Below are 16,238 nucleotides of genomic sequence, written 5' to 3'. Positions count from 1 at the left end.
ATTAATAATAAAACTTATTTAACTATTAATTGAGAAATACAGAAAGATTAAAAAGACAATGCTCAGCATCACAGGATCGACTCACATCAATGACCCAATTTTGTCGACATACTTAGATCCCACATCATCATCAGTGTTATTAAAAGCGGGTATTAAAACTGTTGACGACTTTATCAAGACACCCCTGATTAAGATATCTCCGCTTTTTGTTGAACCTGAAAAGTTGAGTAATTTTTTGAAGATGTTGTGTTGTCAAATAGTTCCGAACAGATACACTCTTTTAGACTATGCAGATAACATGGAACACACCGAATGTACTACAGGAATACCGGCAATCGACAGTGCATTGCCCACCCGTCACATGGAGACGGGGAAGATATATGATTTAGTAGGGACGGTTGATAGTCTTTATTATCGAGTGTTAGTCACAATTGCTTGTTGCTTCATTAAACAAACGAGTCGCCCAGTGTTATGGATCGACACAATCCGAGATCTGGACTTTGATATAGTCTATGACGTCATTGTGTCACAACTTGAACTCTCTACACAAGACGCTCATACCTATTTTAAACAGATTCATGTCGTTGTCGAGCATTCCCTCATCAATTTGATCAACACCTTTAATGACTCTCTCGTTTGTTTTTTTACTATTATTTAATAAGTATTATACTATTTGTTTACTAGTAAATAATAAGGAATAGAATGAATGCGGACTCGTCATCTTCAATAGCCTTTCTTCCCTCACACGACACGCACTGAGTCTTTCCTCCCCATTGTATAAACACACCGTTAAGTTCATCAACACAGTAAGTCGCATCGCAGAACAAAAGAAACTTGTAGTTATAGTTTGTTTTTAGTAAAGTTATTAATATTGTCTGAATACTATTGAGTATAGTTTATTTAAACTAGAAGTGATGTGCAGAATATGAACTTCCTCCAATACGAAATGAGTACAGACAAACAACCTCATCTTGTGACTACAATTGACAACAACTTGTTTTACCAGTACGCCAATGTCCAAGTACTGCTGTTAACTGGTGACAATCAAGTCTCCGCTCAACTCACGAAACCAAGAATAGTCTTTCTTAATGAAAAGTGATAGTTCTATACTGCTAATAGTTATTTATTATAATTTATTAATTTTCAATAATTGAACTATAATTGTAATTATATGTTACTATATGTTACTAAATTTATATATAATAAAAGGAATTAAAATGATAATTTATAAATACAAAAGAAAAAAAGATTTGAAAACGATTTTTTCACAAAAGATTAATAAAACTATATATTAATGATACAAGAACTATTAATAAAACTAGAAGTGAAGTAAAAGTGATATAATATCCAATAAACTATAATTAACTAGAAAATCAAAGCAAATGTTTTGTCCATGGGAGAACATCACATGCAACTGTTGCAACAAGACGATCACCTCAACGACTCGAATCACATGCACGATATGTGATAATTTTGATTTATGTTTAGAGTGTTTTTCACAAGGGAAAGAGGTAGGTCGGCATAAGAACGACCATGGATATACCGTAGTCCCTACACTTCACTTTCCTTTGTTAACACCTGATTGGGGAGCTGATGAAGAATTGATGTTATTAGAAGCTATTGAAGAGAAAGGGTTAGACAATTGGGTAGAAGTCCAAAACTTTGTGAAGACAAAAGCTGCGCGGGAGTGTCGCAGTCATTACTTACAATATTATTTAGAAACACCGACACATCCACTTCCCGACATGACTGACGCTTTTCTTGTCAAAAATGGGATCGTTGAGATGAAGCCTGCTAAAGAGGTTAGATTGAAAGATGAAGAGTTCGACGCACGCCCTGAAAAGGAAATAGCTTACTCACAACCCGTCTATGATGGCTTCGAAGCTCAATTTAATCCATATCGAAAAGAATTCGGATTCGAGTTCTTTAATAACGCAGAGCTCTCAATCACTGACGTCTCTTTCGGCCCAGATGACACTCAAGAAAGTAGAGAAGCTACTTTTAAAAGACTCGAACAATATTATAAGATGTACATCGAGCGAATTCGCGTCAGAAATTTGGCAATCGAAAACGAACTCGTCGACCCTAAGAAACTCAGAGTCGCTGACAGAAAGAGAACTAAAGAGGAGAAAGAAGTTTTCGAAAACTACAGACACTTCTTACCTGTTTTGGGAAAGGATGATCTTGAAAAATACATCAAGGCGTCTGTCGGTTTGTTGGTTGTTTTTTTGTGGAATTTTTTAGTTCTTTTTATTAAAAAATTATTTATTATTAAACTATTATTAAACTATTATTAAACTATTATTAAACTATTATTAAACTATTATTAAACTATTATTAAACTATTATTAAACTATTATTAAACTATTATTAAACTATTATTAAACTATTATTAAACTATTATTAAACTATTATTAAACTATTATTAAACTATTATTAAAATAAAGAGGAAGGCAAATTGATTGGCAAACTCCGCAAATTAAGACAAAAACGAAGGGAAGGGTGTTTGACAATGGAAGAAACAAAAGAGAGGAGGAGATCGACAACAAAAATATTTGAGTCAGAGACAAAAGCAGCAATGAAAAAGCCGATGAAACGCCCACACGCATAAAATGTTATTTGAATGTTATATTTTGTTATTGAAGAGTATTATATCAAACTATACAACAATTAGATATGTGTTATAGTAGTTTTATAGTAATTATATAGTTTAAAATGGTTCAAATCAAACCAATCAAATCATCAAATAGAAATTCCCGAGAGGAAGGCGACCAGAGAGAAGTCTGTGTTGAAAAGAGCATCGACAGGCTTCCACAATTTGGTCAAAGTATTGGAAATGGACTTGACTGCTTCTTTATGTCTTTCGTTAATCAATTCTTGGATGTGTGTCTATGTGTTACTCTATACCTCCACTTCTTCAACGAATAACTCCGTAGAAGAATAGAATAAAAGAAACAAACTCTCATTGTGACCTGAGTCATTGTAATAATAAAATCGTAGTCGCGGTACGACAACAGTCTTCGATTCAAGAACTCCAAGAATGTGTCGAGAAGCGCAAATTCGTTGTGCGACAAATTGCGAATCTCAAAGTCAAGCTTCGAGGAATTGAGCGACTTCAAATACTCCAACGTCTCGTCGTCATTCTTCTTCATCAACTTGTCTTCAAGTATCGACTGTAAGACGATCGGTTGGGTGGTGAGATTATTCTCCAACTTCACTGGCTGGAAGATCTTACTGCTCTGTGTGAATCCAGAAGGTATGAAAAATGGAAGCTCTTCTATGTCCACCGTTTTGCCTTTCTCAATCTGGTTCTCTTTCCTCAACTTGTCAAGTACGGGAAGATTTCGCCACGTGGTCTTCGCGTCACTCATTTCAAGAAGCTTTTCAATCTCTCGCAATTCCTTCGCCTCAATCTGCATCGGTTCAATCTCCTTGTCATACAAATACTCTTTATAACTTTTGATTTTCTTTTCTATATTAAAGCTTACTGGAATCGGCTCCGAACTCGCCGTTTTCAATATTAGTGAAAAGAAATCCCTCAACAAAAAGACCTTCACATCTTTCCCCAAATTCGCTGTCGCAACAAGAAATTGTCCATTTGAACTTATGTCCATTGAGGTAATCCCAAACGTCGTCTTCACATAATCAATTTTGTTCATCGTGATCACGTCATACACCTCAAGAATCTGACACGTGTACGCAACAAATAACATATTGCCTTTAGCATTAAAACGAATCGCACTCACGTCATTCTCAAGTTGCAATCTTCGAATCACCCGACGTGTCGTGACGTCAATAACGTATAACATGTTCTGTCCATCGACAACAAGCAACAAATTATTCACCTTCTTGAACTCAAAAAAGATGATTGGAGATTCAGATCGGAGTAATACGTCAAGAACTTTTCCCGTTTCAAACTCCCACAACAAAACCGTCCCGTCACTGGAAGACGACACAACAAATCGGTCGTTAACGTCACAATCAACACCTGTCACTTTCCCGGTATGGTGATTATACAAACAAACAGCATTGCCAGATTCAACATTAAATCTGTCAATCAATCCATTCGAACTCCCATAAATAACAAAATTCCCACAATGCGAAAAACAGACAGACGTACCAAACGTCAACTCATCACTCGAAAGGCCGGGATTGACACTGTCGGAATGGAGAGATTTAACGGAGAAGATAAAACGGGTCCGGATCAGTGCATTATTATGAACACTCCACAAAAGACCATAAGGAGTGTTGAGGTGGGTTGTCGCAACTGTCCCCTTCAACAAGTGGTAACGGCTGTTCGTCGCAATGCTTGTCACTGTCTTTACTAATTTGTCTTTCTTCGACCCTTGAGCCACGTTACCTATGCGCTGACCAAACTCGGTGCTGTCGAAGAAATTAGTGAGTGAAGAGACTCTGACAGAGCCATCAGGCGCAGCTGTGATCACGGAGTTATCACTGTAGAGCTTTAAAATGTTTGGTGTTTGTGTATGGCCTTTGAGTTGGGTGGACAACATTGGCATTAAAATACCGGAGTCGGGATCGCAACGGAAAAGTCTGATTGCGTTATCTGAGCCAATGGAGAAAAAGTGAAGCTCGTTTGGTAATGAGAACAAGGTGTGGACAGCCTTGGTGTGGTGATATAAATTGCCAACAAGAGCGGAGGTCTTGACAGAAAGAATTGTAATAACACCACTGACGTCACCAACACACAAGAATAAATCGTCGTTGGGAAGGCCAGTCAAGAAACACATACTCGTCGGTTGGCTTGCCACTTGAAGAGAGAATATCTTCTTGTTCTTCTTTAAATCAAATAAAACAACTTCACCGGTCCTCAGTGCGATTGCGTGGATGTCTACATCTGGTGACTGGCATATCGATGTGATTTTCTCTGAAAATGTGAAAGTAAAGAGCGTCTTTTCGGTGTTGAAGTTGTAAAGGAAGATCTGTGTGTCTTTAACTAAGAGAACTTTGTTGACATAATCCTTGGAATGGTACAAGATAGGCGATTCGCATGGCATTTTCAACTTTTTCACTTCGCTTTTCGATGAAACAGAAATGATGTGCAAGAAAGACTCCGTGGTGACCAACAAAAACTCCCCAATCAGTATTGAAGAAAACACCTTGCCACCAATTTCCATTTTAGTCAACGCCTTTTGTGAGTCGATGAAGTGCACAAAGTGCTTTGTTACAACAACGTAAGTGTCAGCAGTCGAAAAAACACTCAAAACCTTCTCCTCGAAAAAGTCTGATTGGAAGTTGTAGACAATTCCCCTGGTAACATTGTATGTAATAAAGGTGTGATTCACTGGGACTAAAAGTTGCAACATATCGTCTCTATATGTCAATGATGCTGGTTTTTCCCCTGCGTACTCTCCGATTGTCTTGAAACAACGAATTGTGTTTGATTGATTTTCAAATGTCGTCATCAGAGCAACACAGTTTACTTTTAAAAATTTTAGGGTTTTTCCTTTGTTAACTAAAAACAATTTATTATCTTTTTGTTTTTCGATTGGTTTTCTTTTTTTTTTCCACGAAATGACACATAATAATTTTATTATAAAAGAATAATTTAAACTACTAAAAAAGAATCTAATAGAGCAATTCGTTAAATAAAAAAAACGTTAATTTATATGTGACTCTTTACTTACACTCCGCCACTTAACAAATAATATAGTAAAACAATTATAAAAGAACTATAACTGATATCACTTAGTTTTGGATGAAGTGTTTGTTCAGAGCACAAAACTGGAAAGACAAATAGAAGTGATGTCTCTTCCCACCAAAAAGATACCACGGGAATATTACGAGACACGTTTGCTCATAGGCTGTGGTGTCTCGACATGCCAAAACACGTTCTGCCGTTCATCCCCACAATTTCAAGATCCGGTCGACCTCGACATGATATACACACAGCAACCCCCTCTCTGTCACTTATGTTGTAACTTAGAACGTCTCAAGTCATTGACCACAGCAGCGAAAGTAGTGTTAACGCATTTAGTTGAGGAGCTCTTTCAATCTTCCGAGTCGATCATCTCTTCCTTCACAAATTCCAAAGGGGACTTCGACTTACTTCAGGCGTTCGAGTTCTGCGACTTCATCTTGAAAACGTCATCGCCGCTCTACGACGCCGTATTAAAAGGCCACAAACTGTTTCTCGCCAAAGTCAAGGAAAGTCAACAGCCGATCGAGGCGATAGTAGCGACGCTGTGTTCGGAGGTCTTTGCGGAAGACGACTCGATGGGCGAATTTTGCTCAGTAATTAAACGTGGCCCGTTTTTGGCGCGCCTTCGAGTTTTCTTGTCAAAACAAGAGAAAGAGGCCTTCTTGTGTTTCTTAGGAAATATGGAGCAGTTCTTATCCGTCCAATCCATCTTAATGAAAACTAATGATTTTGCCATCTTTTCTGCGTTGGATGTGATGAAAGTGTTTTACGCGGTCAATGCGGAGAAGAGTTATGTCGACGAAGACAATTTCTATAATGAAGTTGTCGCGAACGCACGCCCCTTTCCAAAGGACATTCAAAGTTTCTATACAAACCCAGAAAAGAGTCTTTTGAAGTTCCCTTTTGTCATCCCCGTCAATTACAAAATGAAATTTTTACACCAAGAAGCTAAACAAGAACAAGAGCAAAGTACAATGCAAGCACTCAGAGAAACTATTGCAAGAGGACAACAACAAAACATGAATCTCAATATCACTATTAGAAGAGATCACGTCTTAGTCGATTCTTTAAATCAATTGGTCGAAGCTAACGTCGCCGATCTCAAGAAACCTCTTCATGTCAAATTCGAAGGGGAAGAAGGACTTGACCATGGCGGAGTGAGAAAGGAATGGTTCCAATTGGTCACACGTGACATATTCCAACCAAATAATAACATGTTCGTCTACAATGAGAAGACTCGAATGTGTTGGTTCAACTCGACTTCACAATCCCTCAACGACTACAAATTGATCGGAACACTCTTCGGACTCGCTATTTATAACGGCGTCATTTTGGAGGCAAAACTCCCTTTGGTCGCCTATAAAAAGATGCTTGGGATCACCACGCAAATGAACGACTTAGAAGAGATTCAGCCCGAAGTGTTAAACAGTTTTAACTTCCTTAAGGACTATGCTAAGAATGATATCGAAGAAACAATGTGTCTAACTTTTCAACACCTCGAAGAGATCAACGGGCAGGTCAAGACTATCGACTTGAAACCTAACGGAGGAGAGATTATGGTAACACAAGAAAACAAATTGGAGTACATCCAACTGATGACGGACTACATACTAAATACTTCAATTGAAAAACAGTTCTCCGCTTTCATCTCGGGTTTCAAATTGGTCTTCAACAGTCGTCTTCTCACTATTTTCTCGCCACGGGAATTACAGTTGTTGGTCTCGGGTAGCGACGTATTCGACTTCTACGAGTTAGAGAACATGACAAGGTACGCGAATGGGTTTAACAAAGACACACCTGTCGTCAAATGGCTTTGGGAAATACTACACGAATACCCCATCGATCTGAAAAAGAAGTTCCTCTTCTTCGCAACAGGTTCTGACAGAAGTCCACCCGGCGGATTGGGAAACCTCAAATTCATCGTCGCGAAGCACGGCGACGCATCCAGACTCCCGACGTCAAGTACGTGTAATAATCTCTTCCTGCTCCCGCCATACGAGTCAAAGGAGGAGCTTAAAGAAAAGCTCACCTTTGCATTGAATAACACTAATGGATTTGGATTAGTTTAATTTACTTCAATTTATTTGTTTTTTATAATTATGAATGGTTCTTTGTTTATTTCCAATACCTTAAACCCAACTTATTTCCACAATTTAATCGAAGTGTCTGAAATGTTTCCCCCAGTGATCAGAATCATCTGAGTTGGGTGACACGACAGCGCTGTTACTGGTGAGTCCAGTGTATCTATTGTCGCAACGCACTTCATCGTTTCAACAGACCAAAAGTTGATGTTTCGGTTTTCGTCAGAACTGACAATGAACTTCTTGAGGAACTGGCCCTCCCTTGTGTCTGTGAGAAAATCGAACGGGACACAATCGACGTTTTTCGAAAAACCGTGAAAATACGAGGACTTGGAGTTGTTTTCAAGTTTGTAAAAGAAAGCGTCTCCATTCGACGTCGATAGCAAAATCATTTTTCCATTTGGTACGTACTTGCAGCTGTTAATTGGCTTGTCAAGCTTGAAGTGGTACCTCTCCTCGTTTTTTTCTACATTCCACACAGCGACAGATCCTTCAAGCGACGACGACATGATCTCATTCTTTCGCGACGACATTGAGGTGATAGCCTCTCTGTGTTGTTCAATTGAGTCTCCCCATTTCTGTGAAACAATATCCCAGAACTTAATGATTCCATCATCATAGCCTATTGCGAGTTTATTTTGGCAAAAACAGCAGTGTCTGCTCTTTCTCTTTGCCGTTTCCAGTGTGACGATCTTTCCCTACGAATTACTTTGTTGTTTTTTTAGTTAAATTTCGCGTTTAACCACTCTTACATTCCGCCATAATAATCTCGAGATTGAAAAAATGAGAGGTGATTATTTGTTACAAATTTGTGATTGAGATGAGAGAACAAACGAATCTTCTATCGACGAGGGATGTGCTTCCATCGTTGCATACAACAGCTATACAATTCTGTTCGTCTGTAATACCGTTAACGGTGCCTTCGTGACCGATATAAAAGTCGTTTGTGAAGTTAAATGATTCCGTGTCCCATTCCATGACATATCCGTCTAAAGCTTTTAATGAGCACAATTTCAATGTGAAAATAGTGATAAATGATTTTCGTTCCGCAAAAGAGTTTTTGAGATTATAGACAAACATGTTGAGATAAAAGAATCTCCCTTGGAATTGAAGAGAAGAGATGTGATTGAATCACAATGAGAACAATTTTCAGTTGAACATGAGAGCTCGGGTATCACACTTTTAAAAGAAGATTGGTAAGATTGAGAGTTCACTCTCCCAAGAACATATTTTGTGTATTTTGGCTCCATCTCCCCTTTTGTTATTTATTGTGTTTTTAAATTTTTTTTCTCTTTTTAGTTTAGATTGTTTTATTGAAATAGTATAATTAAAAATATAAATAGTTTAGTATATTGAATAGTAAATAAAAGTAACAGGTAACCATATTTATATTTAATTATAATTATTATTAAAGTATTATTAAATATTATTAATTATTATTGAAAATACATAATAAAGTGGCGGGTGTAAAAGTTTGTTTTATTTTTCAAATTATAAATTGTATAAAAATAATAACCATAAATTATTTAAAATTTAAATAAATAAATAAATGTATACATAAATTAATGATTAAAAAATAATAATTATTACTACAAATAATTAACTTAAATAAACATGTATAGTCGGGTGATAAAGGGGGTTAATTTGGGACAGAAGTAGTTAATTTGAGTAAAAAACTATAAAATATAATTTATTTAACCATAAAAGTATTAGAAGGGTTTTTTCAATTAACTACTTTGAAAATAATAAAAGAAAACCATAACTATCTATTTTTGATATTATTCAATCTTTGAAAACAATGGAAGAAGAAGAGAAAGGAACCCTTGATGAAATAACCACAGGCAATCAACATAAAAAAGCAATTTAAATACAAGAAACCAGTTTAAAAACTGTATTTCAATATATATTCATGATGTATATGGTTAAAATGCCAGAGTTTAATGAATTAACAACAGTGTCAATTTTTGAAAGTGTCAGGGAATCACTGAAAAATCATCATTTGTTATTTCAATCTTTCAATCTTTCGTTGTTGAACCATTTCCATTGAGAAAAGATAAGAGAAAGACCATTTTAACATAAAAACAATTGGAGTTGAAAAAGAGCAGAAAAGAAATGAAACAAAGGAAAAAACAAAGGAAAAATTCTTTAACAAAACAAGTTTCAGACAAACCATAAAAAGTGCTGCGTTTTAGACTTCCACATTTTTTAAGTGAACAAATTGAGGTGTTTTTGTTTATTTTTGAAATAGAAATTTATAATTATTCAATTTATAATCATTTAAAATAAAAAACGATAATTTATATTATTATTTTAATTTTATGTTTATTTTGACCTTTAAATAGATTTTTTAAAAATTATAGTTTCAAAATTATATTTATCAAAATTAACTACCTTTGTCCCTTTTTAATGCCATTTATCCCCCGACTATAAACAATAATCAATGTTTTTAAATTCATTATAACATTATTATTATATCATTAAAAATAAAAAATATGTTAATTTTTAAATTATAATTAAAACATTTAAAATATTCTGAAAAAGAAACTCAAATTAAATTTAAAAAACTTTGCTACTTTCAAAAAAATTGGAATCACCCGAATATACATTGTTCTTAATACTGTTATTTAATCAAGATTTGTTTATTTCCTGTTTTATTTTTGCCAAATTGCGGTTTTAATTTTATCACTTTAAATAAATCATTTTCAAACTATAAAATTACAATACAAATATTAATAATAAACCAATAAATAAAGAATTGGAATGGAAAGAGGCAAAAATTAAAAAATGATTAAAAAAGAGAAAAAATTGTTGAATTTTTATTTCCGTTTTTCACTTTTTACGAAATCTTTTTTGCGTCTTTTTCATTTTAAGTTTTACAATATTCATTCATGAGTCTGTCAAATAGTAATCCACCTCGATCTCTCGCAAAACGCGTTCAAGAAAAAAACGAAGAACCGTGGGGAATTTTGATTTCGGATGACAAACAAAAGTGTGGTGATATTAATCTGTATGGACTTATAGTTTGTTATTAATTTAATAGCATTCATATTATACCCATTTCAAGATATATTATATTTTATCAGTTTATGTGTTATATTCTATAACATAATAATATAGTTACTAAAAAGTAACTATATTATTGGAGAATTATTATATACATTAGATATAATAATAATAAACTATAATAATTAACAAAGAGGCAGTTGTTGGACGAGAGACCCCACAGTTGGTTAATGCTCATAACACCATTTCTGCGATTCACCTTGCTATAACTCCGGAATTTACGCCCGAGTGTACATACAAGATTACTGATTTTAGTACAAATGGGACGTTTGTGAATGGACGTACAGTTGGGTATGGTCTATCCATTCGATTAATGTCGTACGATGAAATCAGCTTAGGATTTAAAGGACTTGAAGGGACTTTGTCGTTCACATTTGTTGGGTATAACGACGAGAGGTATCAAGCGCATGAGTGGATGTCACAATTTACTGTTCAGAAATGCATAGGGAATGGTTCTTTTGGGACTGTTCGCCGTGTCCGACACAACAAGAGTGGAGTGTATGGTGCGATGAAGTTGTATTCAGTTTCTGAGTCTGCGATTGGGTCTTCACGTGAAGAAGCCTTTGATGCTGAATTGAAGATCTTGAACGAACTAGCCCATCCGAATATTGTTTCAATGTTGTCTTATAAGAAGACCAAACTTACGACGTTTCTTGTTATCGAGCTTGCGGAAGGTGGGTCTTTACAAGATGAAATAGACCGATGTGGAGGACTATCATTGAATCGTACACGTCTTATAATGTATCAAATAGTCCAAGGAGTGAGGTATATGCATTCGAAAAAGGTAGTCCATCGCGACTTGAAACCGGACAACATCTTGTTAGCGCGCCAAAACTCCGATTGGGTGAAGATCACTGATTTTGGGACGGGGATCATGGCAAATCTTTTGAATAAAACGAACACGTTTTGTGGGACCCCGGCGTACATGTCACCGGAGATCGTCAGAGTACAAACAGAAAACGACAAGACGTACGATGCTAAGAAGAACGATTGCTGGGCGATTGGCATTATTCTGTATCAGGTCTTCACAGGGAAACTGCCATTTACGCCGACTGATACGTCGGATGAGGACTGCGGGATGACTGATCTGTTCCAAGCGATGAAGGAAGGGAATTTCTTCCCATACGAAGAACAACACTTTAAATCGAAGGAGGGGGCGAACGATGTCAAATACACTGTCCACTCCATTCTACAGTACACAGAAGTGGATCGCCCGGAGGCGTTTGAGATCATGGAAATGCCATTCTTTAAGAGCGTCAATGTGTTGATTGCATCTCTGAAGGGACTTGCGGAGGACGAAAACACTGCGAGCGTGTATGGCGGCAAAAATGAGGTAACACGAATGAAAGAAGCGGTCAAGATTATCGAAGAGACGATTAAAGAGAGAGAACAGGAGCCCGAGAAAACAAAGAACATGGAAAGCAATCCAAGAGAGATTAAACCCCCAACTGCTTATGTCGAACTACTCGAAAGGAATGCAAATACAACATCAGAAGACGATACAGAAGAACTCGACAAAAAGATCGAAGCTACGAAAGCGAAGGAAGTGGCGCCGATGGAAAAGGTGGAAAAGATAGAAGCGTAGTGTTTGGTAATGGAGTCTGTGGATTGAGGTTCTGTTTTCTGTATGTTCATTTACTTCCATTTTATATTTTAACTATTGAAGAATAGTTAAAATATAGAATTATAATATGGTTACAATAAAATATAAAAATAATAAACTTTTTTAATTTTTTTAATAGGATAAAAACTTCCGTTAGGAATCAAAATTCATTGAGTTGAATTTTTGTTGAAAAAAAGGAGAACAAACGAAAGAAGTTGTTGGCGATGAAGCTTGCTTTGAGGGCTCAAATGTTTTTATTTTTGGCGAAAAAGACGGAGTTGAGCGGGAAAAAGATAAGGGACAAAAATAGGCAAAACACGTGGAAATTGAAACTCTTATGGAAATGAGTTTCCAATAAAGCGTTTTGGTAAGAAAAGAAAGGAATTCCATCGCAAATTGAAACTTTTTTCGTTTTTTTTCAGATCAACGAATGGTGTTTAAATGTCTGATAAAAGAGTTGTTTTTGTGTGATAAACCGGGAAAACGCCGCAATTGATATTTTAACGGAATAAAAAAAGAGGTTATTCAAAAAGCAAAAAAATCATTTTGAGAGGCCCGAAATAGCGCGGAAAAGTTTGTCGGGAACGAAAAATCGGTGGGCAATTTTTTTGTTGTGTTGTTACGGTTTTGTTCGTGATTTGGGTGAATTGATGTTGATTTGGTTTGTGAATAATACAGGAATAGTAAACATATCATAGTTTTAAATGATTCAAAACTAGTACCTACTTAGTGAAGTAAACTATAGAGTAAACAAAGAAATTGAAAGGATGTGAAGAAAGAAGGACATTTTCTATTCTTATTGTAAAAGAATGGTTTTGGTCTGATAACTAACATGAAGAGAACGGCAAAAAAGACGTAGTACAATATAGTACAGCGCAAAACTGTCCATATAATACATCGTATTTTTACTAATAAGTTTGTTCTTCGATATTAATAAGATTCTCCAATGGTTTTAATCAGTTGCCGAATGAAAAGAAAAACAATTTATAAGAAACACCACCAGACGAACAATCGTAAAACTCTTACTTAGAAGAAACAAAGAAAACACGTGCAAGTTTAAGTCTTTTTGTCTCATCAAGTTGGGCACTTTTGATATTTTTAAAGAACTTTTCGTTGTGGTATTAATAGTTTTCATTATTTTCAATTGTTTTTCCCTTTTTAAGGACCTAGGGGTGATGTCGCGCAACATCGCAAATATATCAAAAGGTACATTTTGATCTTTATATGTACACGTCTCATTTATAAATCAATGTTATGTGATGCATAATGCCACAAGTGTGAAACCCATGCTATTTTGCCCAATACCGTTCAAAACCGAGTATCGTGCGCCACGTCATTATCAATAAAGACACACTTCAACAAAAGTTACAATAGAATGTCTAATTTTGTAAAGAACAGAAAACCCTTTTTCGGCGTTTCCGCAGTCTTTTACACTGGAGTAGTGAAAAAATAAACACCTTTTTCGTTCGACATTTCCTAAATAGTATAAATGTATTATATACAATAGATTATATACTATTAATTATAATACAATTGATACTTTTGATTAGTGTTTCCCGCCGAGCCAAAACTCTGCAACTAATGCGATTTGCTAGGGTTGTGCAAGCGACTCAAAAAACAAGAAAGACTTGTGAGGCGAATGTTCTTTTCGCGCCAAAAGGGTGGGAGTTTCAAAGAGAATTTTGCGCCCCGGATCCCAATAAGTCGGGGACTTCAGAGGAAAATTGAGACTTCCACACTATTGCAATCCAAAAACAGATTTATTTCAAAAGAAAAAACACCACACCAAAATTCCAAAAATGAAAAACAGGTTTGCGGGTATTTAATGCGAACTCCGTGGAATCAGTCAGCAGATGCAGACCGAGTCCTCGAGCGTCATCATTGAATCGTCACACGTCTCCGACTGTGAGAAGATGAAGCGGCAAAGGAAAGTTGGGATCACTTGGACGGAAGAAGAGGACCGAATGCTCTTAAAAGCTGTTGAAGCGTTGGGGACTAAACAATGGGTCGAGGTCGCCAAGTTGGTCGGCACTCGTTCAAGAAAACAATGCAGAGAGCGGTACGTCAATCACATCTGCCCAAATATCGACAAACGTCCGTTCACCCATTATGAGGACAAAATCATATGCAACTCATTTTATGTGCTTGGCAAGAAGTGGAGCAAAATAGCTGAAAGTTTATCGGGGCGCACGGCAAGGTCTATTAGAAACAGATTTAAGACTATCGGAGCAAATCAAAAAATCTCGTGTTTCTATGCGGCCGACAAAAATAATTATGCTGTCGTCTCAGGGGGGAAACTCTGGTGATTGTGTGGTATCACTGCTTGTAATTTCATTGTGAATCTTGTTCGTTGGTTTTTTAAAATGGTTTTTTTAACTTCATTTTCGTAGCTTTTGTATGACTTCTATTTCATTTGTGTGTTCTTGAAAGATTCTGATCTGGTTTGAAATACGTTCAATGTTTGTTGACTGGAAATATTATAAAAAAACTTACATTGCCTTTAGAGGCACTTTTACTGTCTTCTTTTCAAAGTCACATGGGAACAATTCAAATAGTTTCTTTTATATATTTTGTTGAAAAGTCGTATGAAAAATGGCGGTTGATTCAGGATAATTACTTGGATTTTGTGGGAAGATGGTAAGGATAATATAAAATGTCGAATTAAAATAATTCTTATTATCTATTGTCTCAAAAGACAACAAAGAAATTTTCTTATGTTTGAGGGCAAATGACTGAAAAACTATTACCACTTTGTTTTTATATTTTTTATTTGCTAAAATATTTAATAATTTTTATGAACAAAAGTGTTTTTTTATGTACAAAATGTCTATCTGTGGACTTAAAACGAGTTAATTAAAAACATAAAGTACTTAGAGTGTGTTGCTTAATTTTAATACGTTTATTGTAATTGAATAATATAAATGCTATGAGTTGAGGTTTTGAATTTAAACACATATTATTTAAAAATTCAATTTGTAGCTATTTAATGATAATCATTGATTATCAACACAAGTGATATTTTATTAATGTTTATCTTATATTATTATATATAATAATATATTATCCATTCAACACTCAATATTACATTTCATATACATTTTTATAAACATTTCGAGGTTATACAAAAATAAAAATGTTTTTAATCACAAAAACAATTCATATATTTTTATAAATAATTCGCTTGTTTTCAAAAACATTATGTTAAAAAAGTTTAACCTTAGCAAGTCAACTGAATCAACTTTTTTTGTGGAAAGGTGAAATCTGGATAAGATTTATCTAGATCATAATTTATTTTTAGAATAATTAAAAATAAATTCAAAACACGAAATCGATTAGTTTTCGCGCAAACTACTGGTCTTTACAGACCCATGTTTCCTATTTTCCATGTGTTCAAAATAGTCAACACTTGCTGTTACGAGACATACACATAAATTTTCATGAGAGCGCTTCGATTTTTATCAATTTTACATAATTTAAATTAGTTTCTGACACGCCGTTCTTAATTAAAGATCTTTTTAGTTCAAATACAAAAATAAAAAAAGTGACTTATTTTAAGTGAAAAAATCAAGGATATAAATTATCCAGTTTTCACTTCGTAAGGTTAAAATAAACAATTTTCTCTATTAATAAAATTAGAAAACCAAAATATTTTTTTATATAATTAATTATTTTATTAGTTTTAATTTAATATAACACTAAATCAATAATTGACTATTTAAATTGTATCATACAGTCATGCGAAAAAGCTGTCGCGTTTGGAAAAACCTGTCTCGGGTGGTAATGAACTATTCTAGTACTATAAACAAATGATCTGAAATAGAAAATGTTA

At 35.1% G+C, this 16,238-nt stretch overlaps 7 protein-coding genes across 7 annotated transcripts; 5 read left to right on the top strand and 2 right to left on the bottom strand.

Annotated features, from left to right (window-relative positions):
- Positions 1 to 58: 58 nt before the first annotated feature.
- EIN_359690 (hypothetical protein) lies at positions 59 to 1,099 on the top strand (the record flags this gene model as incomplete). Its single annotated transcript, XM_004257599.1, has 3 exons — positions 59 to 634; positions 702 to 845; positions 923 to 1,099. 3 exons carry the CDS (start codon positions 59 to 61, stop codon positions 1,097 to 1,099), a joined length of 897 nt encoding a protein of 298 aa, XP_004257647.1.
- A 283-nt stretch (positions 1,100 to 1,382) lies between these two features.
- EIN_359680 (transcriptional adapter, putative) lies at positions 1,383 to 2,611 on the top strand (the record flags this gene model as incomplete). Its single annotated transcript, XM_004257598.1, has 2 exons — positions 1,383 to 2,211; positions 2,448 to 2,611. The coding sequence occupies 2 exons, from the start codon at positions 1,383 to 1,385 to the stop codon at positions 2,609 to 2,611; spliced, it is 993 nt and encodes a 330-aa protein (XP_004257646.1).
- A 131-nt stretch (positions 2,612 to 2,742) lies between these two features.
- Positions 2,743 to 5,426, bottom strand: EIN_359670 (WD-repeat protein, putative; the record flags this gene model as incomplete). The annotated part of the gene is made up of 2 exons (XM_004257597.1): positions 2,743 to 2,889; positions 2,961 to 5,426. The coding sequence occupies 2 exons, from the start codon at positions 5,424 to 5,426 to the stop codon at positions 2,743 to 2,745; spliced, it is 2,613 nt and encodes an 870-aa protein (XP_004257645.1).
- A 340-nt stretch (positions 5,427 to 5,766) lies between these two features.
- EIN_359660 (E3 ubiquitin protein ligase HUWE1, putative) lies at positions 5,767 to 7,731 on the top strand (the record flags this gene model as incomplete). The annotated part of the gene is made up of 1 exon (XM_004257596.1): positions 5,767 to 7,731. One exon carries the CDS (start codon positions 5,767 to 5,769, stop codon positions 7,729 to 7,731), a length of 1,965 nt encoding a protein of 654 aa, XP_004257644.1.
- Positions 7,732 to 7,802: 71 nt separating this feature from the next.
- On the bottom strand, positions 7,803 to 8,993 carry EIN_359650 (WD repeat-containing protein 5B, putative; the record flags this gene model as incomplete). Its single annotated transcript, XM_004257595.1, has 3 exons — positions 7,803 to 8,441; positions 8,578 to 8,843; positions 8,888 to 8,993. The coding sequence occupies 3 exons, from the start codon at positions 8,991 to 8,993 to the stop codon at positions 7,803 to 7,805; spliced, it is 1,011 nt and encodes a 336-aa protein (XP_004257643.1).
- Positions 8,994 to 10,631: 1,638 nt separating this feature from the next.
- EIN_359640 (ovarian-specific serine/threonine protein kinase Lok, putative) lies at positions 10,632 to 12,391 on the top strand (the record flags this gene model as incomplete). Its single annotated transcript, XM_004257594.1, has 2 exons — positions 10,632 to 10,763; positions 10,943 to 12,391. 2 exons carry the CDS (start codon positions 10,632 to 10,634, stop codon positions 12,389 to 12,391), a joined length of 1,581 nt encoding a protein of 526 aa, XP_004257642.1.
- A 1,871-nt stretch (positions 12,392 to 14,262) lies between these two features.
- On the top strand, positions 14,263 to 14,715 carry EIN_359630 (trichome differentiation protein GL1, putative; the record flags this gene model as incomplete). The annotated part of the gene is made up of 1 exon (XM_004257593.1): positions 14,263 to 14,715. The coding sequence occupies one exon, from the start codon at positions 14,263 to 14,265 to the stop codon at positions 14,713 to 14,715; it is 453 nt and encodes a 150-aa protein (XP_004257641.1).
- Between the last annotated feature and the right edge of the window lie 1,523 nt (positions 14,716 to 16,238).

This window comes from Entamoeba invadens (assembly GCF_000330505.1).
Source record: "Entamoeba invadens IP1 unplaced genomic scaffold scaff_1105074725991, whole genome shotgun sequence".
Taxonomy (NCBI): domain Eukaryota; phylum Evosea; order Mastigamoebida; family Endamoebidae; genus Entamoeba; species Entamoeba invadens.
The sequence above is the reverse complement of the archived record's forward strand: the minus strand, read 5'-3'. Positions and strand labels throughout refer to the sequence as shown.